The sequence below is a fragment of the Phaethon aethereus genome (assembly GCF_964289735.1).
Source record: "Phaethon aethereus genome assembly, chromosome: 11".
Classification (NCBI taxonomy): Eukaryota; Metazoa; Chordata; class Aves; order Phaethontiformes; family Phaethontidae; genus Phaethon; species Phaethon aethereus.
In genome coordinates, this window is record NC_138587.1 from 14,736,946 (window position 1) to 14,756,713 (window position 19,768).

At 36.1% G+C, this 19,768-nt stretch overlaps 1 protein-coding gene across 1 annotated transcript; it reads left to right on the plus strand.

Annotated features, from left to right (window-relative positions):
• Positions 1–6,763: 6,763 nt before the first annotated feature.
• On the plus strand, positions 6,764–18,589 carry IL17RD (interleukin 17 receptor D; the record flags this gene model as incomplete). The annotated part of the gene is made up of 9 exons (XM_082004508.1): positions 6,764–6,884; positions 7,929–7,973; positions 8,071–8,222; positions 9,041–9,106; positions 9,650–9,704; positions 10,647–10,757; positions 12,404–12,588; positions 15,297–16,236; positions 18,474–18,589. Exons 1-9 carry the CDS (start codon positions 6,767–6,769, stop codon positions 18,587–18,589), a joined length of 1,788 nt encoding a protein of 595 aa, XP_081860634.1. The 5' UTR covers positions 6,764–6,766.
• Between the last annotated feature and the right edge of the window lie 1,179 nt (positions 18,590–19,768).

A 19,768-nucleotide genomic window follows, 5' to 3' on the forward strand; every position in this document is an offset into this window, starting at 1 on the left:
AGCACGAAAGAAAATTTGGCTTGCTGGCTGTGATTGAAAGGCTTTTATTTTGCCACACGGCAACTCTAGCAGACTGTGTTTTATGTTGTTAAATTAGTTGGTTAGATTATTTATTCAGGTGAAAAACAAATGTTTGTATGTTTTAGTATTTCACTTGTATTCAAGTAAAATAAGTGGTTTCCTGAAAAGTGCAATTTTCCCCTGCTGTTTTCTTCCTAAATCTGTTGTTTAAAAAAGGTAAATCGGTGAATCACAGTCAAACTTCAGATATTTGTGCTATATTCCATTTTGGCAAATTGTCCTTTGACCATAAAATTTTAGTAACCAGGATCCAAAATCTTGGGCTTGCTATTAATTAGATCCAGACCTAGCAAAAAACTGGTACTTCAACCTTTCCATGGAAAGAGATACTCTATTCTCCTACGAGGAAGTTCATGGTGTCACTGAGTTCACTCGTAGCAAGAGAATTCTACAAACAGCAGAGTAAGCGCCAACTGCACAGGTTTTGTAAAAGGCAATGTTGTACAAACTGTTCTATTCTTATTTGCGTGGCAGTTACATAAAAGACCCCGTACCACTGTTATTCATAGTAATAAGCCATTCTCTAAAAAACGCTTTTCAGTTAGTAATTTTATTTTCCTTGCTTGTTAAGATCATACCTCTGAATTAAATTTGATTTCCTGCATTGGCTTATCATAACACTTGATTTTTCATGTTTTGTTTCTACAAATTCTGTATAGACAAATACATAGTATATAGATTATCTCAGTTGTTAGAATTAATCATCAGTCAGTAATATATAGTCTACTCATCAACTTTTTCTGGATTTTGTTGGCTTCACTAGTCAAAAGCAAAGGATTTGTGCGGACATGTCTTCCTGTACATTGTGCTGCAGAACTGTTGAATCCTCTGGCTGCTACTTCTCTTCCTGACACAAAATACGAGCCTAAACATTGTAAAAGCTTTAAAAGTAATAAAATTGGGGTTATTTGTTTTCCGGTTTTGAATGCATAAAGACACAGTCAAGTTCAACAACAAAGTGAAGAATGTTTTTCTTGTATTTTATTTTCTTAATGAAAGCTGAGGTTTTCTATAAACACATGTTTGCAGAGCTGTAACTTCAGGGAATACGCTGGATTGTGTGAGGATAGCAGGACGAAACCGGTTCTGACTGGATGCAGTGGCAGGAAAATGGTCTATCGGGATGTGGCTACTGAATGGATGACAAGAGATGAGACGGGTTTAGGCAGTAGGTTCTTTGTGGTCAGGATCAAGCAGTATCGTGGTTAAAAAGCACTTCTTGAGCACCAGTTCTGAAGCTTCACATTGTTCATTGTTCTCATACGTGTCTGATCGTTGACCAACATTCTCTTGCTCTAAGCACTGTACATGCACAAAATTAATGTCAGTCCTCGTATTCTTTTGAGTCATTACTGAGGGAAAGTTGTTCTCTTTTGGGAGTCCCAGCATGTATCATTTTTACTCTTACTGTGGTACAGGCTACACTGGGATTAGAAACTGGTAATTTCCTTTGGAGTCTTCTGAACTGGGGTTTTGCAACCGGTGAAAGTGGTTGTGCTCAATAATTTGTGAAGTTTTGTGTTTTTCAGTGTCCTGAGACAAAAGTTTGATTTAGATACACTATACAGTATTTACTTTTGTAGAATGAATAGTGCACATGCAGTTCTACTTCGCTCAATCCTGAAGAAATGTTAGGAAATTAACTTAGTTCTTTATTGATGTGGAAAGATGTGGGTCATGTTGGAAACGGGTTGCTTGAATAGATCTTAAAGGTTAGGTGCTGTTGGCAGATTATGATTTACTTGCTCTGGTATGGCACAAGAATGTCAGCTAGAATGTTTTTCTTAAAGCGTTTATTTCTCCCATGTTTTTAGACTGCACGCCTTACCTGAATTCAGTGGGAAAACACGTGATTGGAGATGTGCAGAATATAACTCTCAGTCAGTATGCGTGTTATGAACAGGTTGCAGTGACGATACTTTGGACAGCAAATGCCATCGGTAAGTAGCAGAGGGAAATGGACTAATTCATCATGTCTTCGGTAGTAACTTCTTGCTGATCGGTATTAAGTGAAATAATTAAATTATGCTTGGAATCATTGAAGCAAACTGCTTAAGAAGAAAGAAATTCTTAACAGCTTTGCAAAGCTGCTATTTTTACTAGCTCATTTGAAATACCCTTAAAACAAGGATGGTCCCTGCGGCCATACACTGCTTTTTACTATTGCAGTTTGTTGAATTTTTCCTGCTCTTCAGAACTGTGTAATAGCCCTGATTTCATTCTCTGCCCCAAGGCGTTGGTGCGTTTCAGTGGCGTTGATTGAGTTTAATTGCTAATACACTTAAAGATTCTTTAGGGTGCATATTGTCTTACAAGTGGAAAACATTATTTAGTTGTAACTATACAAATTTTAATGTGTTTCCTTGTCAGGTCTGTCACTAAGAATATATTCCTCAATCACTTAAATGTCACTGGAAGTACCTTGTTGCCCACTAGAGCAGTAGTCTCCAAAGGGGGTGTGTGTGTGCAAGACGATCTGTTGGGGCATCTGAAGAAAATTTTAGAACTTGTATTTATGTATTTTTTTTTAAATCTTGAAAATAAAAACAAAGCTGTACTAATACTTAATACATGGATTGACACTGGCACTCTTACTCGGTCTCTGTCAGGTGTGCATGTTTCACCTGTGGTCCCTGAGGTATCCTGAAGGAAGAGTGGGTGTTCTACAACGTGGAGGGGTTCACAGTGGCACCCTCACTTTTTCATTTGCTTTCAGCTAGGCTCCCAGTCAGTCACATTAGAGGGTGAAAACAATGACTAATCAGTTCTGATAAAAAGTTGACCAAAATTATCAAAACTATCAAGACAATTTGAAATACAGATTTACACCTGCCATTGTTATTGATGAACTTTGCCATAAATGTGTAGTGTGCTTTGAGATCTCAGCTAATACTGGGAAGCCATCACAACTAGCAAGACATTTGAACATGAACATCCAGAACATGAAGACAAACCTCTACAGTTTTTTTTCAGTGCTGTTTGAAGCCCTGCGATACTCCATACAATTTCACTAAACTTAAGGATAAATCTTTAGAAGCCTCTTTTTGTGAAATCTCTTTTGAGATTTCTTACTCAATAGTGAAAGACAAAAAGCCACATACCGCTGGGGAAACACTTATTCTTCCTGCTACAGTAAAACTGTCTGAAATAGTACAGGGAAATACTGGAATGAAAAACAGAATTCTGGCGTAAGGTTTCAGAAAATTGCGTCAGGAAAACAACAAAAAAACCGCACAACACAAACCAAAATTACACTTAGTGTGTCTCTTCAAGGTAAAGGTGACATTTTAACAATGAGTGAGAAAGTAACTGCTTTTCGAAAGAAACTCAGGCTATGGAAAGAGCTTTCTGAAAACGGATGTTTGGAAATGTTTGCTTTGTTACGTGATTTTCTTGCTGAAAACAATGTCAGCTTCTCACCTATAAAAACTCTCATACTTTTACACTTAAAAAATCAGGAAACAGAATTGCCTAGCCTGTTTAGAAATCTTTGGAATGCAGAGTTTCAGGGGGTTTTGAACCAGCTTGTTAAAAATAAGAAAATGCAGCACATTCTGATTAGTTTGCAAGAACAACTGACATCAGGGCAGACAGACATTTACTAGCCACATTTCAAGAAAAACCTTTGCATAAATTAGAGGATGGAACCACATTTCGAGAAAAACCTTTGCATAAATTAGAGGATGGAAGTGAAAAATGAGTCTCATGATTTAGTGAATGCAGCGGATGACGCACTTCCTCCATTTGGATCCATATGTCTTTGTGAGGTTATTTTTTCAGCTATGACAGCTGTTAAAACCAAGTAATGAAATAAAACAAACTTAGAACCAGACCTTCGAATTGCCGTATCACAAAGTGTTAAACCAAGATTTAAAAAAATAACAAATTGTATTCGGTCACATAGCTTTCATTCAAAAATATTATTATTAGTATTTTCAAGTGGGAACAAAAAAGGTTTTCTGTATCATTAATAAAATAAAAACTATTTTAAAAATTGTTTTTAGTCTTTATCTCATATTTCTTAAGAAATGTGAGAAATATTTGGTTTTCGTGTATATTTTATAATGTACATAATATATTAGCACAGTAATACGTATGTGTATTTTATAAATATACTGGGGGTTTGTGCTCAAACTTGTTTTGTTGATAGGAGTGCATGATCAACAAAATTTGGAGACCACTGCACTATAGTGCCCTCTCTGTACCTACACCTGCTCATCATTTGTTTTTCTTCACACTAATTAAGGTTCTAAACGAAGTAACTTAATATAAACTCATTTTCTTAGTCACCAGTGTTTAGCAAATTAAAGAGGCGGAGTTTCCTTCTTGAATGTTTTTAATACTTCATTAAAGAATTTTAACTGCAAAGGTGCTGTTCCATATCAATGAAACAATTATAGTTAGAGTTAAGCTCAATACCGTTTTCAAAATTAAAACAGAAATTTGGTTTTCTGTGTTCTTTTACTTGTACAGCAGAGTCTCAACTTGATATTTCATGGTTCATACTCCCTCAAAAAGATTTTAAATTGGAAGTTTTTGTATTATTTAGTGAGAGCTGGAAGTTCCCATGTATGTGGTAGGATTGCATCCTAAATGATGAGATACGGCTAATAAAGCAAATGTGTATTTATTAAACTTGATAGAAATTTTTTAGCCTAGACCTGCATTTATTAAACATTTTAGATAAAAAAAGTCATTTTTTGGTGGTGTCCAAGTATTAAGTCATGCTTTCATAATTTTTTTTGATAAAAAGTAATGATTAATTTCTGGAGTTTAAAAGAGTATATGAAAATTACACTTATTCTGCAAAATTGTGCAGTTGAAAGCATTTGGTAATCTTCAGCTGCAGACTGGATGAATCAAATCTCTATGGGAAACAAAGCTTGGTGTTCTTTCTTGTAATGATCAGAGGTTAATCCTTTGGAAAGCGTGCGGACAGAACTGCCGTTGAAACATCTTGGGTTACATGGAGACTGGACACTTTCTCTTTCATGGCCTTCATCTAAGCACAAATAATGCTTTTGTTCCATGGACTATTAAGAACACATTGGGCAACTCATGGTCTTTATCTTCTATGAGATTATAAAACATTAACACACACACACCCCCACACCCCCCCCCCCCCCCACACCCCCCCCCAATGAAAACTGGCGAAGCAGAGGAGGTCTGTGGAAAATCATATATTTGGGATTTTTTTTTTTTAATTTGACAAGCATAGCATAAACTCAAATTAATCCATTTTGATTCATGTAGCATTTATCTTACAAAGGCTGTGGCTGAGTCTTTGACAAATACATGTCCTGTCATAGGTAATGCTGTTGAAAAGATGTAATTAGATGGAGTGCTGGTAGTTAGTCTTGAACAATGTGCAGTGTCTTTGATACTTGAGCCACAGAACTATCACAGGGCAACGCTCTGGTGTTGTCCTGTGACGCTCGCATCACCCTGACTCAGTTTAGTCATGTAATGAAAGTAATTCCATGATGAGAACATTGCAAAGAAATGTAAAGACACTGCTGAGAGTTAGTTGTGTTAAAGGAACTTGAAAAAAATGGGTGTAGTTCTGGCATCAGTTTTAAATAACTGGAAGTATTCATGCACTGGAATAAATTCCATTCCATTTAAGTCAAGTTTTCTGTTATCCTGTACTATACTAGAACTGAAGAAGTTGTAACAACTGCTATCACTTTAATCCGGTAGCCCTAGAAATGATAGGAAGATGTTATAAACTAATATTTCTACAATTTGCTAGCAAAATGTTGTATTTCCTTGCTAATGATGGACATGTGAAATTACTATAAAGTATTCCTGAGGGTGATGAAGGTAACGATAACTTACATTGCAGTGATAATTTGGAAGCCCCAGCCGAGATGTGGGCCCCACTGTTCTAAGCATTACACAAGTATGTAGTAATTGCAGCCTTTGCCAAAGATTGAATTCTCAGTAGGCAAGATAGAAACTGGGGGAAGAACTGACATAGAGCAACACGTATTATAACACAAACATATTTCATATGAATGCTAATTTTTATTTTTAATGGCAAATGAAATATATTCAAATTACATAAAATACCACACTATGCATTTTGAGATATTAGTCTTCTATTTAAATGCCCTGCTGTTTGCAGGGATTGAATACCTGAAAGGATTTCGAGTAATACTTGAGGAGTTAAAATCAGAGGGAAGACAATGCCAGCAGATGGTTTTAAAAGATCCAAAGCAGCTCAGCCCCAGTTTTAAACGAACAGTAAGTGCTTTGTTTCAAGAAAAATTTCATTCATTGTTGCTTGATTGTGTGAGTAGTCTTGAAAGTCTTTAATATAAAAATCTAAGTATCTCTCTGTCTAAATGTATACACAGTGTGCTGTTTACTAGGATGCAGATTGCTTCCTAGAAAATTATTCTTTAATGATAGTTGAACTAGAGACAGATCTAGTCCCTTTCTATAGAAGCTTTTCTGAAGCTGGAAGCTGTTACTTGGAAGACTGGAGTACAGGTGCACATCTATAGTAGTCCACATCCAAGTATTGAGATTCTTTATGTCAATGTGTAGTGGAGTGGTAGATAAAGGATTCTAATGGATTAATTTCTGCTTATGTTTACAAAACTGCGGGCTTGTTTTGAAAGATACTTTCAGTTATAATACTGATTTTAAAATAAGTGGCAATTTTGTCTTTTTGTAGGGAATGGAATCCCAGCCCTTTGTAAATCTGAAGTTTGAAACAGATTACTTTGTAAAGATTGTTCCTTTTCCTTCCATTAAAAATGAAAGTAATTATCACCCATTTTTCTTCCGAACTAGACGTAAGTATTGCATGCAATATAGTATTGCATATCACTCTTCCCCAATGGTTGCCCCCCCGCTTTTTTTTTTTTTTTTTTTGGTTAGTTTTCCCAACAAAGCAATGTAGATGATGATGATGTTAGATGACTCTGGGTTAAAATAGTTACTGACGCAGTCTTTGAAGTAAGATCTGGGTATTAAGTGGGAAGAATTCGGATGCCACCGGTAAGTCTGTGCTGTATGATAATATATGTTAGGCAACAATCAGAACAAAAATCTCAGGTAGGCCTGAGATTATCTCAGGTTTGCCTCCAACAGGATTACTCCCATGGTTCTCGGGAACATTTGACACATGAAGATGGCTTGTTCCTTCTCCTCTCTGGATATTGTGAAGAAGCTCAGGTTGTTTTTGAGATCACAGTTTCAAGAACAGATATGTAGAGCTAGATGTAGATGAGTACATATAAAATTAGATAGCAACACAACAAATAAAGTTGAGTTTCTCATTTATTTAGCAATTTTCATTGGGGTTAGAGAGAAGAAACTTGAATAAGCTCCTCAGTGCTTAAATAGTATTATGATGTGAAACTGCAAGTACCCTTTGGGGTGAAATGCTCATATCTGTCCTACTTGTGTTTTTTTTGCCCTATAAAACTTCCTTGAAATATTTTCAAGTCTGTCAGTTGATGCAGACCACACTAACATTTGTCTTAGTAATAGTGCTCAGCATACTTACTTACTCAGAGTAAATGTATTTAAGGTTAGTCTCAACTTCATCTCTTGCTGTGCTGTGCCCGGTGCTAAGTGCTATTCTCACTAAGGAATGCAATTTTCAAATTAACGAACCCGTGTTTCTCATACAAAGATGAGAAGGGACTTGAAATCGTAACAAAGCAGTTAAGTTTGCAAAATACATTTACTCGAGGCATATTAGAGACTGGGATAGAAATGGGGTTATTGTCTTCAAAATGATGAATTCCCTTCTTTTGCCCTTGTTCTTTTTCTATTTAAATAGCATAGCATTTTGATACTGTATCATTAATATTTTTTGTGTGTATTTGTAGCATGTGAATTGTTGCTACAGCCCGAAAACCTTATCTGCAAACCTTGTAAGTAAAATGCAATACTTTCTGTATATTCATCTCAAAAGAGTTACTGTACTTGAAGAGTCACTTTTTTCCAATTCGTGAATATCTCCTCTGACAGACTGGAAGCCAAGGAATCTGAATGTTACCCAGCAGGGTTTTAACATGCAAGTGTCCTTTGATCATGCACCTCACAACTTTGGGTTTAGATACTACTTTCTTCACTACAAACTTAAGCATGAAGGTCCGTTTAAGCAAAAGACCTGCAAACAGGTATGTCGCTGAGTTTTGCAACTCTTAAAAGCACAAAACCTATTAACCTTAGGTGTTCTGAGGTTTTATAGAAACTTTGAAAACTTAATGTAATATAAAATACTATCCGTTTAAAACTTTTTAAACTATTTGGTACTGTTAATGTAAATTATGATTGTATTGTGGTAGCACTCGGTCAAAACCAGGCTTGAGGGCTCCATTGGAGATGAATAGTATAGGCAAATGGGAAGAGACTGTTCCCTCTTGAAGACCCCACAACTAATTCGTACTTCAAACTGCGGTTTTACTATGTTTGTTATACATGTTATTTCCTACTTTTTTAAATTTCATCTTTGCACTATATCTGACCACATTTGTAGATTACCCATCTGAGATGGTATCACAAGATAGCTCATATTTTAGTATGTGCATGGAATTAGACTCTCTGTGATTTTGTACAGCTGTGTGCCTAAGTCTTATTATGGGAGCTGCAATTTGCTGTATTATTTTGCTTTACTTTGGTTAGTATTCAATAGCAAGTTTGTTCTCACTGGTCAACCTTTCATCCTAAGTCTGAAAGCTAGGGAGCTTTAGGGCATAATGTAGACTTTCTGTATCAGACCAAACTTTTAAGGGGTTTTTGCATAATTAATTATAGTTTACTTCTGCAGGCAGAGGATTGTAGTTCTTGCATATAGGAATGGAAAGACAGTTTTGCTGGTTTAAGGTGTCCTAATAGAGGAAGGCACTGTATATTTCTAAATCAATGTGAATGTATTTTTAATTAGGTATTAAAAGTATGTGAATGGCTTGCAAAGTATTCTCTTTCTTTGATGTAGGAGCAAAACACAGATACTACAAGTTGTATTCTTCAGAATGTGTCTCCAGGGGATTATATAATTGAGGTAATATTCATAAATTTGCACAACAGCTAAATGAATATGTTAATGGAGGAATTAACGGAAATTAAAGTATTTCAAGTCACTTTTTGGGTAAAATTTGACTTCAGGCATCCCTACTGAAGTACGTTGGGGAAGTAAAAGTTTTTAGACATAGTTTTTGACCTTTCCATAGCTTTGCTTCCTTGAGGTCAGCAGTTTCATCTGTGCCTTCAAGTAAAGTTCTGGGCCTGCATAATGCTTGGACTTTGATTTTTTTAATTGGAATTCTGTAGTTTGGTCAGTTTTTACTATACTTAAAAGGTGGCTATTTCTCTTGATGATGACAGTATGTGAACTCTGAAAGTTAATATTACAACATAAAACTATGTACCACCAAAGACAAATTATTTCACTAATTACTAGTTTGTGGTGCTCTTTCATTTTAACTTTTAGAACAGTAAGTTTCTTCACATTGGGTCATGAAAGCTATTACAATTGTTTACATATTGCAGAAAATAAATAAAATTAAATTTCCACAAAATAAAATTCAACTTTTACTTTTCAAAGCTGGTTGATGACACTAACACAACAAGGAAAACAATGCACTATGCGCTAAAACCAGGTATGAAGTTTTTTTAAGACGGTATGCAGTATTTGCCATATTAATTTAAATTCAGTTTTAATTATGTTGGAAATAAATCTTGATTTGACGTGTGTCTGTTTGCCATAATCAAGACTACTGAGGCAGTTGTGCAATTTTGACCTAATGAAAAAAGAGTAGGCATGCACACATTTACATACACATCTGCATCTCTCTACATTTATATTTAATACAGTTTAGATCAATATATCTTTGGCAGTCTTTGTGGGAAAGTCACTTTTCTTTTATATGTGGATACAAAGAATTATAGCCTATATCTTAATTGCATGCAACTGATGCATGCAGTAGTGTGGGAATAATGTAATGAAACTGTGAGAGCAGCCTGAGTGCGTTACCTGCCTGTGAAGTTCGTCCCTGAAACGAAATTAAGCAGTCTGGAAAACCTGTCAGGCGAATGCTTACCGTAGCTCTGTATCAGAGCAGGGATTGAGAAGCTAAATGGGGATTTTAGAATGCAACTGCAGACACAAAACACAGCTGCAGATTAAGGCAGTGGGCAAAATGGACTGAATCCTCATGCACGTTGCTAAAGGTGATCTGTGCAGGAAGACGGTTCTTTCTAAGTGGCTAGCTCAGCACCCTGGAACAAAAATCTGACGGGTCCAAATTAGTGTTGTGTAACTTATCAAAACTGCACTTCGTGTAAAGTTCTGATGGGGGGAGGTACGAGTTGGCATACAGCGCTTGCTACTTACGTTAGTCGGTCTAATGCTATGGTGATGGGGGCAATCAGCACAAAACCTATTTAAAATGGAGTAGAACATGATGTTGGATTTACTGTATATTTGAGAATTACCCGATAATAATGTACTGCAGCAGTTTACATTCCCAGTGTGAAGATTTGATTAGATAATTATAACATAGCTTATTTGCATATGGCTAATTCTGTTTTATTTTTCAAAGTACATTCTCCGTGGGCCGGACCAATAAGAGCTATTGCCATTACAGTCCCTTTAGTTGTCATTTCAGCGTTCGCAACGCTTTTCACAGTGATGTGCCGCAAGAAACAGCAAGGTAAGAGGGTTTTATTCAATACAGAGTTCATATAAAGATGCACTCTGCAACCAAAAAAAGTCCTAACCGGTAGCTTTATTCCAGAAATACCTTTATCTCAAGAGCTTTCTTTTCTTCTCTCTCCGTCTCTCCTTCCTCCCCACAGCTTTTTTGTGTATTGAAACTTGTAGCAAATTCTGAATCCGTGCTTGGTGGTAATTTGTTGCCATGGAAAGTGTGTATCACAAATCAAGACTTCACTGTAGAAAGGAGAGGACAAAATTGCTGTTGGGAAACATTTTTGGTTTCGGGTTTCTTTTTATTTGTGAAAGTACTACATGACGATGTAGAATACGAAGAGATCTGTAAACGGATATATTTTAAACATTCCTTTATTTCTTTCAGAAATACCTAATTCATATTTATTTTACACCACAAGGAAAGTAAAGTCATGTGATAGCAATACAGTTCTCAGCATTGTCTGGAATACGACCTGTATCTGTTATTTCAGATTTGCTGGCTTTCCTGGAAGTTGCCTTTACACTCCATCCTAAGCCATCTTCCTAAATTTACTTTTTCTAAGACTTATTTGCAGATGTTTCTCTAAATTGGATTCCATCGCTCTTTGCTGACTTCTCTCTCCTTTGTGTCCAGGAGGTGGCAAGCCACATTTGTTACATTGAGATGTTAGAAATCAATTGGCATTTTTTGTAGAATTTAGGGAATCACGCAGTTTCATGAATATGGAAAAAGAGATTACTTCCCCAAACGTCACATATCTGTGTTATCCATCTGAATTTTGGCACTGAGGTATACTGCAAGTGCTATATGCCATCTGGGTTAAAATCCTTTTACCTTCTGGTCTTCTGTAACTATCCCTTTGCTCACAGCTAGCACAGTTCCAACAAAAAACCCAGACAAATCACTACAGAGAGTTGTTCCTGAATAGTTATTACTGATGAATTGTTCTAAATTAAACCCCTAGGTGGATATTTGTGTTTTGAAATACTCACGTGTTATTCCAAATAAGCTCAATCAACTGTAGGACTAGATTGAATTAGTCTGGTGTAAGACGAGATTTCTATGTTCCAGCATAAAAGCATCTATACAAGGAAAGAAACACTAACAGCTATTTTGATTTGAATTTATCATATCTTAATTCAAATTAATGTCAAATTAATATCCAAACGTGTGTGTGTATATATACCAGAAAGATACTGCATGATATTCTGAAGGGATCTGTGGTTTTGGGGTTTAATATTCTTACCTGGCTTGTGTTGTGTTTTTTTAAAAACAAGAGATTTTGTTATACAGGAAACTCTTGATGATGATACATCTTTAAGGCTTATAATATTTGAACAGAGAGTTGAAGATTGTTGAAGCTGGAGAGAGGTGAAATGACCTCATTCTATTTATAATATAAACCTTTCTTGACTTTTCCGAGTTGTATAGTAATAACTGCACATGTCAAAGTGTGTTCCACATATGTAGCAACTCAGAAACTGGATAAATAGAGCATGTGCAACTTTTTCAGGCTGGAAAGGAGATATCTCTTGAAAAAAGTCATTACTGTATGCTTTAGTAATGAGCCTACAAAAGTTTTTTTAAAAAAAACCAAAAAACCACAAGCTTTATAGTGTGAACTGTCTTTCTCTCTTCCGATTTAGAAAATATATATTCCCATCTAGATGAGGAGAGCTCAGAATCTTCAGCATATGCTGCAGGTCTCCATGTGGAAAGACTTCATCCCCGGCCAAAAGTGTTCATCTGCTATTCCAGTAAAGATTGCCAGAAACACGTTAACGTCATCCAGTGCTTTGCCTATTTTCTTCAGGACTTTTGTGGCTGTGAGGTAAACTCAGCATTTCTTCTGTAAACAGTTTCCTTAATTGAAACCGCACCCCCAAAACTCTTAATAATATGTCCTTGAAATGAGGTCTCTCCTTTCACAGAGATAACTTCTGTTGTTTTTCTAAATACTGTCTATATAAATTTTATTTATTTAGGGAATGGAACAGATCAGAGCCTGTGTTTAAAAAAAAAACCAAAAAACCCAAAACAACAACAAAAAAACCACCACCAAAAACCCAAACCAAAACAGAATAGTGGAAAATGTGTACTGCATAGATTCCAGGACTTTCATTCATCAGTGTTTAGCTTGTTTTGTATTTACTGCTTTTTCTGTTTAGTAAGTTTTGCATCTTTACAGTCAGCAGCCACAAAGAAGTATTGGTGTCTCCCTGATATGCTTCAGTATTCCTAAAATATGTTTTATACTGTAATTTTAAAGTAGTTGAATCTATCAAAACTCCTACTCGTGGAGCAAAATCTGTGTAATTAGGATTAATTGTTGACATTATGTATTGATTTTAATTCATGTTTAATTTTTTTACTTCCCTTCTGTTCCATTAATGCTGCAAAATCAGCATGTCTTTTTCTTGGTTTTGATTTAAAGCTATGAGAAAGACATTCAAATTGTTACTTTGAACATCTAGGCTTAGAATCTCAGATAGCTTTCTAAAACATAATCAATATTTGGCCAGTCTTTCACTTTTCAACTGTAAAAAGGCAAGACAATTGTTAGTCTATTTTTGCTGCATTTTAATCCTGCCACTGTGATTTTTGATGTATGAATGGCAACTGTTTTTTCACCTGTACAGCAAGTCTGGCCTCTAGTGGCCACATAACACAGTCACATAATCGATGCCTCACATGCTTGGGGATGTTCACAATTTATTCACGTTTTAAATAGCTCAGGTAGGGTGTTTTATAAGTAACTTACTTGAATCCCTTTTTTAGAGATGTACTTTAGTCCTGCTACACCACACCTGTTTAGAATAGTGTTAAGGTGAACTGTTAACCGCTATAACTATGTACTGTGGGACATAACTTATCAGGCATCATTTAAGATTTATATAACAAAATATTGATAGCATTTACATACAGAAATAGTATGTGTTGTTATTAGAGCTGTGGAGTTCAATACAAGAAGTGATGCTCAATGCATAATGGAACAGTTGATTCCATATTCCATATTCCATGAAAAAAATCCATATTTTTCCCATGGAATTGGAATGCTTTCTCATAAGTGACAAAACCAGTGGCATTTAATAGCCATTTAAAATAATAACTTGACCATACTAAAAATCCTTTCTCACAGATAGGTCATCAGACAGTATTGTGAAGAACAGAAACAAAAACAGGCACAAAAGAACTACCTGCATTGTACCTTTTTCAGAGCATCTCCCAAGCAGCAGTACAATGACTTCTCTTCCCCATGCATAGAATAGAATAGTTGAGTTGGAAGGGACCTACTGTGATCATCCAGTCCAACTGCCTGCCCAATTCAGGCATCATCACTTTCTTCCTGTAGCTCACTGTGCGGTAACAGTTCTCATGAGTCCTTCTGTTCTACGCATCCACCTACTCTCTTGTCTTCTGACATGGCGAAGTTTACCACTCTGTTATGGGTGATATACCAGAGCAAAAATACTTTGTTCTCTGGAAAAATGCTTGAGAAAAGACTTTATAAATGGTTTTGATGTATGTCTATTATGAAAGTGGTTTGCATCTATTTTTTTCTGTTGTTCTACTGCTCATTCTTTCTTTCATGAGATGAAGCATTGTGTCCTTCATCTTGGTGTGCACAGACATTTTGGACCATGTAGAATGTTCAGAAAATTTGACAAAGTACAAAATAAAACAACTGTTATGATAAAATTTTCAGAGAGGAGCTGCTGCTGTTTTGCATCCTAACTGAAAGGACTCGATGTTACAGGCACTAATTATGTTTGTATCTAGATATGAAAATTCTTGGCACCAGACTTCATTAATAGGCAAAAGTTCATAAATGAATATGGATTTCCATTACATTCAGCACATTAAGGACCCAAATATACAACAGTTAAGTTGTTTGAGGCAGGCACAATACATTGTTTATTGTGGATTGTTGATATCTAATTTGATCAGATAAGTAAATAGTAATTTACTTGATCCAGCCATATTTTCTATGTTCTTTTCATTCCCTGAGAAATACTGCTATTTACCAAATCCCTAGTGGTTTTATTTTTTAAGGAGCTACCCAGTTTACATTCAGCTACTTGGCTTTGCACTGTTACTTATTGATTCCATAAATTTATATGTAACACAGGTTGAAGTAATAAATAAACAGCAAAATGGGTTCATATAGTAACTAGCATTCTTGTTTAAAAAAAAAAAAGTCTGGAAGGTTTTCTTTTTTACCTTAGCAATTTGCCCACCTTCTTAGCCCAGTGAAATATTCAGCCCGCAACCAAAGTGAGGCCTTGGTTATTTTGGTGAATAACTACTGAGAGAGTTATTATCACTGATTCCAGTTTGTCCACTATCAACATTAATTATTACTTATTTCTCTTTTAAAACAGCTTGTATTTGCATCAGGGACAAGGTATAGTTAAACTCATGATTAATTCTCAATTGTCAGATAAATACAAGCAGATACACTGATTGTAACTGCTTTAAACTTTATAGCAAATATATCTAATAATGAATATCAGCCAGAATGTTCTGTTCTTCTTCTAGGTGGCTCTAGATTTGTGGGAAGATCTAAAAATCTGTAAAGAAGATCAGAAAGAGTGGCTTATTAGAAAAATAAATGACTCCCAGTTTGTCATCATTGTGTGTTCCAAGGGAATGAAATACTTCGTTGAAAAAAAGAACTGGAAACACAGAGGGGTAACCAGAGACGCAGGAAAAGGAGAACTCTTTCTGTTTGCTGTGTTGACTGTTGCAGAGAAGCTTCGTCAAGCAAAGCAGAATTCAGATGACCTCTGCAAGTTCATTGCAGTCTACTTTGATTACTCCTGTGAAGGAGATATCCCTGGTATTCTGGATCTAAGCACAAAATACAAACTCATGGACAATCTCCCTCAGCTGTATTCACACTTACACTCCAGAAATCTTAGTGTACAAGATTCAGAGGTGTTTCCTGTTAACATTAGTAAAAGAAATTATTTCAGGAGCAAATCTGGGAGGTCCCTTTATGTTGCCATTTGCAATATGCATCAGTTCATTGATCAGGAACCAGATTGGTTTGAGAAACAATTTATTCCCTTCCCTCCACCTTCTTTACATTACTCGGAGCCTGTCATGGAAAAATTTGATTCGGGCTTGGTTTTAAATGATTTGGTGAATAAACAGGTGATGGATGGCGATTTTTACCTGAAAACAGATGTAAATATTATTTCAGCAGGGAATTCAGACTCTCACGGTATAATTCAGCAGTTAAACCTTGGAGAAGATATAGAAACTCGGGACATTCAGGGTGGTGGCAGCTCTGCTCTTCAGCCACTGTTACATGTTGTTAAAGCTTCAAATCTTAAAGATATGCCTCGAGATTCTGGAATCTATGATTCGTCTGTTCCTTCATCTGAATTATCTTTACCTTTAATGGAAGGACTATTGACAGACCAAATTGAAACATCTTCCATTACAGGAAGTGTTTCTTCATCATCAGGTTTAGGTAAGATACAGCAGTGTTTCAAAAACTATACTCAGTTATTGTGAGCATATTTCTACCATCTCAAAATACTTGAGATAATATGTGAGGACCCTGCAGAGAAAGGTAAGCATTGTACAAAGGTGGTAAAAAAGATATGTTTCAGTAAGTTTAGAAAAATGAATCTTTTCCTTAACTTATTGGGGGTGGATTCTTAGCTAAGTACGATTTCACTAAAACCCTATTAATAATTGCTTTCTCATTAATTGACCTATTATTGGAGAGAAGGCTTCTTTCTTCCAGGGACTCCCTGGCAGCTGGGATATTCAGCTGACAGCTGCGTGGTTTAATCAAGCGGGTGATAGGGTGAAGCATTCTTACAGAATCTAAACCTGACATCCTATTTTGCTCCAGCACATACTAGAACCTTTAGGAATATAGTCTGTACTGTGGTTAACTCAAGTTTCAGAATGACATTAGGCATCTCCTCGGATGTGGGGCTGGGGGGAAGGAAGAAATGAGTTTCAGTGGAGGAATTTCAGTGCTTGGAAGACACTCTCCAAAATAGATACCCAGCTTAGATGCCTACAGCTAGAAGGTGTAAATATTGCCTCAGGCTATATAAAAAGCTGATCTGACCTTACTAGTTACAGTACATTGAACTGGCATCACAACTACATCAGAATGGAATGTTCCAGCTATTGTATTCATAGGATAAAACTGCTGTTTGCTGAGGTTTTCCTTAAGCAGCTACAACAGGTGAATATTGCATTTTGATGGTTGTATGCTTTCTGCTTTCTTGAATGAGTGTTGACAGTGAGCTAATTTGTTGGACTTTTCTCTTGGCTAAATGGATTTTTAAAAAATTACTAATTTTTAATTTTTTTTTTAATTTACAAATTTTAAAAATTTGTAACTCATGTTTGACAACAGAATTATTTTGGGGAGAGAGACTATAGATGTTCATTTACAGGTATAGCATCTATATCTATAGGCTAGATAGTCTATAGGACAAAATAACTAAAACCTAAAAACTTTTCAGGTGGGAAAAAAATACAGATTTACTGATTTAGTTACATAAGCCACAAATACTCTCTTACTCTTCCAAAATTAATATTACATTCTTTAATTTCCTGCTTGTAACATAGCCTTTTCTCACATGCTTGGGAAAAATTACAGATGACATCTGTAAAGGTTCTAGTATTGGATGAAAGTAGGATGCTGGTTTAAAATTTATGGCATCTCTGTAAGAATGCTTTACCAGTGTTCTCCTCCTGATTCAATCACAGAGCTGTCAGCTGGGTATCCCAGCTGCCAAGGAGTCACTGGAAGAAAGAGGCAGTCTTTCTAGTAATTAATTCTCAAGTCACATACCTACTTGTTAATATGTTTCAGCTGTAGAGGTTAAGCATTGTAGCACTAGCTGGTAGGGTTGGATCTTAACGCTGGTGTTCCAACATCTTAAGAAACTGCAGTTGTGCCATTTTCCCATTCACTGTGCCTGTCCGAGAGCACCACCCTGACCGACTCTCGCTCAAACCTCCCCTCGCCCGACCCACAGCCCTAATTAGGTGCGTGGTACAAAGGAGACAGTAGCAAGCACATCATCTGCCTATTAGAGTGCAACCCATTACATTTTTTTACTGTCCCAGATGTACAAAATATTTATAGATCTAATATTTATATGCCTAATAATAAGAGGAGTAGATAGAATTTTTTAGCTTTTACTCTTGTTCTAAGATTTGGACGGGCCATTTCTGTTCTGGCTGCCTGGTTTTTATCCATTACTTGGTCAGAACAGAAGTGAATAGCTCTGCCATTTAGATCAAGGTAGATCTTTCTTTCTTCTTTACAGGACACTGATTAAATCTTTTGAATTGAAATCATAAGTCACGTAATTTGTAATCCTTTCTATCCTTCAGTGCAGTTCATATGCAGGCTACTGATCTGCAAAGAAAAGATTCTCAGAGGTCATCATATTGGGCATTATCAACAGAAGTTCAAACCAGTTTAATTGTGAGGAAGTACCAACAACCAAACCTTCACTAGGTCCGTTCACTAATAAGAAGCCCTGCCTGGGGAGAAAATTTGTGTTAATTCTTTAGACAAGGAGTTACTGAGCATGATGGTTCAGCCTCATGAATGTATGGCAGCATGATCCAGAGGGTTTTCATAAGTTTTCTTTGCATTGTTTCTAAAACGTTGACCAAATATAAAATCAATGTTTCTGTTAATGAACCTCTCTTTTCTTCCTTTTTTAGGGGAAGAAGAACCTCCTGTAATCACTGCTACAAAATTCTTAGTGCCTGGAATATGTAAAGCAGAACTGCATTGCCACATCCATACTGATGAACTGCAGGCAATCGCTCCTTTATAATACACTGCAACATTGTTATGCATTGCCACTTTATCAACAGTCCCTGTTTGTGCTTTAACTACCACACTGTCTCAGCACTAAATTCACTTGAAGGAACAAATACTTCCTGAAGAAGATATGTTATTCCAAAGGGAGTTTTTTATGGCCAGTAAACTCAAATCTGTTGGTCCTATATAGAAAAATATATGAGAATATATGTCAAAATTACTCCTATTACTATTTTAAATGTCATGGTATTACGCTGTTTACAGATGCCATAATCAAAATATACTTTTTTCCCTAGAAATAATCTTGCAACTGGACATAAAAAAGCTTGAATCATTAAGTCTTAGTAAATTTTGTAGTCCAGCCTCTAGTTTTAAGTGCTGACGTACTTGGTGGCAGGAGTGTTGTAGTGAATGAGAGGATTTTTTCAGAAGCAAGATAAAATGCCAAAGGTGAGATCAAGAAATTCGCCATCAGAAACGTGCTTTTAGAAACGTTTGAGCTCCTTTCCTCAGTCTCCTCTCTTTCCCAAATGTTACTGTGTCTCTCTGTTTAATTTCAGATAAGGGCATATCTCCCTATTCTGTATGATTCTCCTATCTCTTCCCCACAGTCTGGCTATGATGACTCTCAAATAGCACCATACTGAGCCTGAAGTATCATTTTTATAATAGACAAAAATATAGATCCTGAATATGCTGAGTGATACCATGGAAACAAAGTTTCCTGTTTTCTTCCTGGAAGGGCTAATATAAAGAATATTTTAAAGAGATGGGGTAAGGAAAACAAGATTTTTTATTTAAGACATCATTCTGCATTTGTTCAGCCACGAGCTGCGTATGCTTTATGGGGGATTTCATATTGTCGTTCAAGGACATGCTGCTGCAAAATCACCTAGGGTGAAACAAGAGCAGCAGTTAACAGGCATTAATACCTTGCTTTGTTTTGAGCCAACCAGTAAACAGAAGCCTCTGAGTTATTTTGCAGTTGTTTTTCACACTACTTACCATTATTTAGTGATTATTATTAGTATTACTGGACATGTTTATCTAAAGACACAGAGCATGCATGTCTGTCCTTTTGCAGTGACCAGGTAGGTGTACCATCATCCAAAATATCCCTGCTGTTTCTAAAGAGCAGCTTCTCACAAGTAAAACCCATCTGTGAAACTGTAGTTCTAGGCACAACTATGAT